Genomic DNA, 9,198 nt, shown 5'->3' with positions numbered 1-9,198 from the left:
GTGTGTGTGTGTGTGGTGGACATGAAATGAGATCACTGGTTCAAGTACATACTGTTCCCAGCAGCAGAAGCAGGCTGGGTGATTCCCACTTCCAAACATGTGTTTACATTCACATCCACTAATAATCCTGACACACACGCACACGCACACACACACACACACATGCACACAGGCAAACATGCACACACACACACACACACACACACACACACACACATGCACACACGCAAACATGCACACACGCAAACATGCACACACACACACGCACACACACACACACGCACACACACATGCACACACACACACACACACACACACGCACGCGCGCACACACACACACGCACACACACACACACACACACATGCACACACACACGCACACACACGCACACACACATGCACACACGCAAACATGCACACACACACGCACACACACGCACACACACACGCACACATGCACACACGCACACACACATGCACACACGCAAACATGCACACACACACGCACACACACGCACACACACATGCACACACGCAAACATGCACACACACACGCACACACACACACACACACATGCACACACACACGCACACATGCACACACGCACACACACGCACACAGGTTTGTTTTCATTGAGCTGCAGTTTTAATCAAACTCAGTAATGTTGTGCTTTCAAAGCATCCAACGCTCGACGCTGATGCGTTCTTTGGTTAAAACCTCAAACAAACAACATTTATGTTTTGAATCTGGGAACTTTATTCTTACAAAGTTTTTTTCATGCAAATCTCAGCTCGGCCTAAATGTCAGCGATGTTTCTCCTCCACAAGCTTCAGATTGTAATCCAACCTTTACGCTCAGCGTCACGTGACGTTCTCTGGCCCGAGCGGAGCACACAAAACATCCACTGGAGGATTTTTAATCATTTTAAATGACTTTAAAGACAAAGTGTTGTAAGATGTTTTAGTTCCAAAATCAAAGAAGAAGAAGAAGAGAGCATCACTAGCACGAGCTGGTCTACTTTAAGCTCATTCATTTCATTTCCTCAACAAACAGCGACCCCGCCCCACGGTCGAGGACGCCTGCCGTCTCAAAGGGACAAACGCCTCTGATTTGTTTTCAGTGCGAGATGGAGACGGAGCGGCTCAGTGACGGTGGGTCTTTGTTCTGCTGCTGAGGGAGGAAGCACCTCTGAGTTTGACTGTTTTCACCATCTCAGCCTGTTCGGGATCATGTGGTCACTTCTACGTGTTGATGTTCCTCCTCTGTGTGATATTTCTAGTGACCTTCTTCAAAGAGGCGTCACAGGATTGGTAACTATCTCTTATCTCATATCTTGGTCAAACTTCTAAAAAACATCCAGAAACTGCACTTTAATGCTGATGAAACTTTTATATAAGAGGATCATCTGAAGAGTGTAAATGTGCTGCTGTGATTCGTCAGCACTGGCCTGGTTCTTACCTCATGATGGTTCTTCAGTCTTTGTAAACAGTTTATTATCCTCCAGACAGATACTTTATTCATCCCCGGCTGCATATCCACAATATATATATAAATATATCTTTTTTAGAGTGCTTCAAGGATTCATACTGGGCTCTGCATTATTCCTGGTTTAAATTCCCATAATTCACTGCTATGCTGATGACACTGTGCTGTACCTGCACCAGGTAATACTCTGGTAATAACCACAGTGATTCATTTGAACAGCTGCATGTGTTAAAAACAAAGTCATAAAGTTAATGAAACCAGGTGTGCTGGTGTTACCTGCTGCTGCCGGGCTGCTGTGCAGGCAGTTCGGGGAGACGACAGTCGTGTGCACAGAGGCGGAGGCGTGGTTGCTAAGGTCAATCACTGAGGGTGCTGGCGTGGGAGGGGCTGGTGTCATGATTGGCGGCTGGCGTGGTGGAGCGTGTGGTGGGTGGTGGTCGTGGTGGTGATGGGAGGGGCTGGAGGGGATCCCGTTCTCAGACAGAAACTCCTCCAGGTCCATGTACTCCAGCTGAAAGGTGTCTCCATCGTAGGGGAGGGTTTTGTCCCACAGCGTGGGGCCCAGGAAGGCCGACTGGGGGGCGCTGCGCTCTTCTTCTAGGTTTTTCTCCTTCTCGTGCTCTTTGCTGAAAGCTGCACAAGAACATGGAGAGAGTGAATCAGTGACAGTGACCAACTTTTAGAGGTTTATGGTACAGAGCAAAGGCCTGCACTAAAAAAAGCACCAGGAGAGAACTGTGGGATCATCTCACAGACGACTGCTCAGAAGAAGATCCAAAGGAGAACCTGGAGATCCTCACAGAGATGACAGAGAGCTGCTCAGAGACTGAAGGATAAATGTGCTCAAGCTTTCTAATGTTCAACAAACTGTGCTTCAGTGCTGTATTTCAGTAAACCTGCTCCTCATATTCTGTGAAATACAAAGAAACGAGGAGCAGATCGAGACTATAAATACGAAGAGCAACTGCTGCTCTCAGAATTTGTTGCGATCAGCATTAGTCACTCTGTGAAGGTGGTCTCTGGAGCTATAAAAAGATATTTTGGGTTAATCTCTGTGAGCTGGTAGCTGCTGCTTGGTGTTCCACCTTTAAAGCTTTCTGGTATTGATGAAATGACTGAGAACCGTCAAACACATCTGAATTCATTTTAGGATGTTTGCTATGACAGGAAGCTGAACTCTGACTCTTCTTTCAGCTCGACCGCAGCAGATTGTACCTGAACGTTTTCTAATCTGGATGTTTTCCTGCTGCTCACATGACTCTCGTCTTATTTACCACAAACGATGGTGAAGGTTTGGTCAGGTTTGAACATAAGAACTGCTTTGTCTGATTACAAAGAAGTCGTTATCAAATATCACAGAGCTTTGTTGACCCGTCCACCACCCTGGCATCAGCACCCTGCTCTTCAGAGGCTGGTGTGGAACCAATTTTACTAAAGTTGCACTCACTGAAGTCACAAGTGAGAGTTACCGCTAACTGTGCATCAGGTTAACTCAGCATAACACAACATGGAAAAACGATTACATGTTTTTAGGCATCTGAACAAAGAAAGTGTTTCGAGGGGATAAACTGAAGTAAAATGACTGCACAGCTCTGGCATGAACACCTGAGATTTACCCAAACATCCCTCAAAGACCTCTGAGAGCTTGAAAAACTAAAGTTAAACTTTTTTTCATGTGAACTTCAACAAAAAGTAGAAATCTGAGTCATCGTTCATGGTGTTTCAGGTCATCATTTAAAAAACCTCCAAACAGGAAAAGGTGATGCAGATATAATGACGGGGAAGCTGTACTTACTTCATCGCCCTCGCAGCCTGACACGTCTCCAGAGCAAAAACTTGTTTAGCAGGCTCAGACCGCCAAGGTCAGGATGGTTCAGCGTGACCACAAGAAACCAAACACAGGCGAGACGACAGCCTCAAACCCCCAAATACTCCGAACTCTGACGGCCTGAACCAGCAGCTGCACGGCGCTCTCAATAAAGTCCTTGTTATTAACTGAGAGGGTGGATAAAGTCCAATCACGGACACACACAAAGCCCAACAGAGTCCATCAGGACGAGCACACACAGGTGACTCATTACCTGAGCTTCAGTAATAACTTACTAAAACATCTGAGATGTGAAGAAACAAGAAAACTGAGCTCTGGAATATTTTCTTCTGTGTCTTTATATTAAAGGACGCTTCCAACATGGATTCTAATCGGAATCATAAGTGTCAGGTAAACCTGGAGGTCATGACGTCGATTAAAGGACAATGATCACTGATCGGAGCTCACGTCTACACCTGACGATACAAACTCATAAACATGTTATAAACATCACGTACAGGCCAGAGGAACAGGACCTGTGTGCAGTGACAGGAGACGTGTCTCATGGCGCGTTCACATATTTGACTTTCGGGCAGCTGGCTGCAGAAAAGAAGCATCTGAAGGAGAATATCGATATTTTCCGATCACTCTTTGAATTATGAACGATCAGCCCGAGCCGGGTAACATTCAGACGCTTGTTATGCAACATGAAAAACAGAAGTTCACAGCTGGGCGCAGCACGGGGCCGCTTTCCTAAAATCCTCCAAAAATGACACAGAGTCTGGTTGGCAGAATCGTCCCCGGTTCCTCGCGGGGAATTTGCACTTGTGACCTCCGTGTTTGCGAACTGCTCTGCGTGAGAAGCGAGTCTGACACACACCTCAAATTAAATTATTGCCCCACACACAGGCAGAGGTGTGTTTGCAGGTGCTTGTTTGTCACGGTGCGAGTGTGACCTCGGCAGACACGGACTCTTCTTTCTTCTCCTGCTGTGGAAACTTTGCTGCTGACGCACAGTTTAAATGTGACACACACACACACACACTTCACCTTCGTGCTGCAGCGGCAGCTTCACTGGGTTCTCCAGCAGCGACTTGAGCACTCCGTGCGTGGCCATGGGCAGGAAGCCCGGGCTGAGCGGGCTGAGCGGGGTGAGCGGGCCGGGGTGTCGGGAAATCTTCTCCATCACGCCTCCTTGCATCGGGACTTCAGTCTGGGGAAACGAGCCGAGCAGAGCCGCAGGTGTGACACGGTAAGGTGAGCGCTGTCCTCGCGTTGTGGCCTCACGTCCACGCGGAAAGGAATCCTTTCAGAATAAAAGTTGCTGCTCTCAGCACACACGACCTGCTGCGTGCGCGTGCGGCGGTGCCTGACCGGGCTGCGGACAGAGCACCGAGTCCATGTGTGAGAACGGAGGACTGCTGACGTCAGAGCTGGAGCCATAACCCCGCCCCGCTCTCTCTCTCTCTCACACACACACACCTTTGCTGAGCGTACTGCGCATGCTTCCTGCGCAGCGACAGCTTCATGGTGAGAGTGTTTTCCCTGTTGGAAGTGAAGTGAAAAATCTCTGTGATTTTCTGAAACCTGTGGAAAGTTTTTGCTCTGAAGGTGAAAAAAGAGGGCGTGGTCGGAGCTGAGGTTCACCTGAGGACTTAGGCTGAAAGCAGCTCACTGTCCTACAGTGAGTTCACCCTCAGTGAACTACAAGGCGCCCTGTAGGTTTAAGAGAGGTGAAACCTGTAGTGCTGCTGATGTAATAGTTTTCCTCTTATTTTGCGGTCGCCGACAGCACGACGACATCCAGCCGACCGCCTGAGTTATGCCTCAGCGGGAAATCTACGTTTAAACTTCCGACCTAACCACAAACCGCTCCTAACTCTTCCACGTCACATGAAATTCACATCGTAACTACGGGTCAGGTGGACGCAGCCCGCAACGACGCCGAATGGCGAGGATGAGATGAGAGAGAGCTTTTATTTGTCAGTTGCAGTTGCCCACACCCGAGATGACAGACCTTGCCGACCGTACATACAATACACAAACATCACATTGGGGAGACAGGTCAGGCTAGGTAGCGAGGAAAAAAACCATCAAAAAGTGTAACACAAAGGATAATCCAGGAATGCACAGTGTTGCGGGAATTGCCGTCTTGTGTGTGACTGGGTGCAGTAAGGAGTGTATGTGATGTGTGTGTGAGCATGCGCGTGAAGGAAACGCGGGGAGCGAAAGAGAGAAACGTGGAGAGAGTGTGTCATGGGTAGAGAGGGCGACCGGGAGCAGCGTTCTAACGGGATACAGGCTGTGTGTTTTCGAAGTGTGCAGTACTGTTATTAAAGCCTCATCTCTTCAGTACTCTCCGGTGCCTCGGCTGATTTCTGTCCGCCTCACTACTCCACAAAAGTGAAGGGAGTTAACCCCGAAGGAGGACAAACTTCGGCCCTGGAGGAAGCATCTCCCGACCACGGTCAGGGGACTGACGGCGAGGAATGGTTAACAACAGATATCATCACACGTAACAGAATACAACACAGACAAGCAACATGGGAGAATATTCCAGTGTGTAGTGTGTGTGCGATCAGTGTTGATTCTTGGATGTTTATTGGTTCAGTTCTTGTTTTGTTCAGTGTTTCCTGCTTCACTTTACTTCCTGGTCCGTGTCATCCCTGAGTCGCGCTCATGTGGGCAGCACTTCTGTCTGTTTCTTTCCATTAACGCTCATTCTGAGCGAGCTGCGTCTGGTTGATCTCTTAATGTTTCTGATCTGCAGACTAAACATCCAGAAACTTCCAGGAACAACCAAACCCTGAAAGTGTTTTTGTCTCTCGTGGAGTTTAAACTTCTCTCTGCTCTCAGCAGTTAAACCTTCGTGATCTGCAGACGTGCTGACATTTTATCCCTGAAACCTTCATTCAGGCCTTTTTATTCTTGTGAAATCTGCTTCCTTTAAAATTCACACACACACACACAGCCTGCAGAGGTATGCTGGGTCACGTGAGTGGGCCGGCTTGACCTACTTTTGTCCAATGAGAGCCCGCCATGTCCCGCTCTTCTCCCCCTCCTCCCCGCCCCTCTGTGGCTCAGTCACGTGGAACCTGGCGTGCTTCAGATAGAGAAAAACAAACGCAGCCCAAGGAGGAGACAAGATGAGGGAGGGAGGAAGGAAATGAGGAAGCAGAGAGAGTTTAAGACATTAAAAATGTCAGATGAAACGTTTCAGTGAGGGAAACGTCTCCGGACTCAAACCTGCAAACACGTAATGAGCTTCAGTGATATATGTGACGGTGAGGTGTTTGGAGAAGCAGGGTCGCTCAGGGCTCCGCACTGATTGGTTCAGGTTTGAAGAACACGATTGCTCCGCTCAGACCTGCAGACCCCTCACACAGGTCCCTGCTCCAACCAGGCTGCAGCTTCAGAGCCCAGACCTAAACCCTGAACACCCTTCTGTCACTTTATTCACGCAGCTTTAACACAGCTTCATGTCTGTCTGTGGATGGTTAGGTGTGGGTGGAACGAAGGAAGGAAGTGAGAAAGGAAGAATGGAGGGAGGGAAGGAAGGAAAAGAGGAGAGCAGATTCTTCTTCAGAGGAGATGAAAAAAGAGATGAGACGAGCACATAGGACAGTCGTGGCACATGTAGGGACATCTCGAAAGAGTAGGACTGTTCTTGTCGTCAAAGGAGCTTGCAAAGAAAAGCGTCTGGACTTCTTTAAGTTGCTTGAAGACACAGTTTCACACCTTGGCCCAGGCGATTAGAGGATCATCAGGGGGTCCTTTTGTCCCTCTGTGGGGGGAAACTCCCACTAGGTTATATCTGGGACTCTCCACCATTTGACCTTAGAACTGAAGAAGCTTTTCGGATGAGAGGTGAAACGTCTTCAAGCAACTTAAAGAAGTCCAGACGCTTTTCTTTGCAAGCTCCTTTGACTACGATGACCTGGATGACTGAGAACCTTCACAGACAAAGGACTGTTCTTCCTCCCCACTGTTGCCAGCTGGTGCCCATAGGGAGTCAGTGTTGTGGTTTCTCTCTGACCACCATGAACAGCATCAGAAAGTGATTTCTTGTGTCCTGGACTTTGGAGCCTCGTGAGGCCTGATCTGATGTGAAGCTCGTCTAACATGCAGCCATATGTGACGGTGGACAGAAACAAACAACAAACCCCTCTCAGCCTCGCTCTCATTAAAAGCTCCTAGCAACAGCGTTTGTTAAAGGATGGGGATGTTGTGATGACCTTTTTGAGAGGAAAGTAGGGCAGCGGCGAGACACGCCTGCTTCAGAGCGGGGACTGGGCCAAACACGGTTCTGACTCATCCCATTAACACGCACGCTGCACCTGTGAGCGCCTCGCTAACACACCTGCTGAGGACACCTTCAGGCTGCATATTAAGGCTGTATCCCAATTCAGGGTCTGCAGCCTTAAAGTACGCAGCCTTAACGGTCCTCAAGGGCCGTGTACTCAAAGACCGCTAAGGCCGGAAGTGCGAGGCTTGTGAAATGGGCGGTCTAGCCTCCGTTGCGCTGCCCAGGTTGCCTAGCAACCATGATACTAACAGCTGGAAACGTGTCATACAGCTTTGTTTGACAGAAATGAAGGAGAAAATATTTTGTTCATTTGTTTGTTTGTTTCTACATGAGCTTTGATCATTCTCTGTGAGATTAAGCTCAGCTATTGAACGGCGTATATTTTAAAGTAAAGGCTTTAAAACCAACTTAGTACAAACGTCACTAATGTCACATAACTTTGCCGACATGTGGCCAACAGTAATGTTTTAATGTTCTTCGTTATTAAACATTTGCACATAAATAAGTGACATAATATTCAGTACTTAAAGTTTACTCTTCAGGCGCCCCTCATCCGCCGTTTTTTTCCGACAAAATTATCCACACCCACCGCTGCGCTATGCATTCTGGGATATGTTGGGCCACGAAGTCTACACCGCCATGTCCTTAAAATTCAGGGAAATGAAGGACGCATTTGAGGGCTGCATTTCGAGCAGCCTTCGAATTGGGACAGCCTTCGTCGCGTCGCTGTGATGTAATCGGCCTTAAAATGCGGCCTTTAAGGCTGCAGACCCTGAGTTGGGATACAGCCAATGACTACGTCCACACTGGCCCGGATAGATTTGAGAACGGCGTTTTCGTCTGAAAACGCTCCGCGTCCACACTAGTTGTGCGTCCACATTGAAACGTCTGAAAACGCTTACGTTCCAGTCCTCCGCATGCGTTATTTACTTTCCGGCAAAATGTCGAGGAAAAGCAGCGAGTTTTTAAAACGGACTAACAATGAAGTGGAGTTGTTGCTGCGAGTAACACAAAAGTACAAAGTTGCAAACGCGAGTGAGAATTAAATAATTTGAAGAAAAGCTCTCTGGAGCACGTACACACTGATATTAATCTTTAATACGGCTGTCAAACAAAACAACTGCTTTGTAATACCCTCCACTATCTTAGTTTAATTGGTCACATGACTGCATCACATGACTGCATCACATGACGAACATGCGTCATCGTTTTAGAAAGTCTCCGTTTTCACTGTCCACACTGCGACAGGAAAGCACTGTCTTCAGATGTATTCGTTTTCTGAACGTTTTCAAAACGCTGCGTTTTCCTTGGGGAAACGCAGCCTCAGTGAGGACGGGAGGCCAAACGGAGAGAAAACGATGCGTTTTCAAACAGCCTAAAGCTGCACTGATCAACACTAACACCTTCATAACAAAGTGTTAGAGCCCACACGGACTGATTTATGAAAATTCGACAAAGCTAACCCTGTGCGCTCTCTGGTGTCCAGCAGGGGGCGACTCCTCTGAGTCTTGGATCAATCGATCAATCAATCGATGTATATATCTCATGTATATCTCATGCATATATCTTTCTACGTAGCACTTTTAATTCTTATTCTTA

At 47.9% G+C, this 9,198-nt stretch overlaps 1 protein-coding gene across 2 annotated transcripts in view; it reads right to left on the bottom strand.

Annotated features, from left to right (window-relative positions):
* Positions 1–4,978, bottom strand: part of LOC120723009 (hepatic leukemia factor-like) — a 14,112-nt gene extending 9,134 nt beyond the window's left edge. The window contains exons 1-2 of one of the 2 annotated variants that reach the window (XM_040014236.1): positions 4,344–4,978; positions 1,763–2,119 (exon numbers count right to left, since the gene is read on the bottom strand). In XM_040014236.1, the coding sequence (XP_039870170.1) occupies positions 1,763–2,119; positions 4,344–4,494 (508 nt within the window). In that variant the 5' untranslated portion in view covers positions 4,495–4,978. The remainder of the gene's footprint in view (positions 1–1,762; positions 2,120–4,343) is intronic. The other variant, XM_040014237.1, reaches the window with a different exon arrangement.
* Positions 4,979–9,198: the final 4,220 nt, after the last annotated feature.

This window comes from Simochromis diagramma, unplaced genomic scaffold, assembly GCF_900408965.1.
Source record: "Simochromis diagramma unplaced genomic scaffold, fSimDia1.1 OVJJ01000669.1, whole genome shotgun sequence".
Taxonomy (NCBI): Eukaryota; Metazoa; Chordata; class Actinopteri; order Cichliformes; family Cichlidae; genus Simochromis; species Simochromis diagramma.
This window is presented reverse-complemented; position numbering and strand designations above follow the sequence as displayed.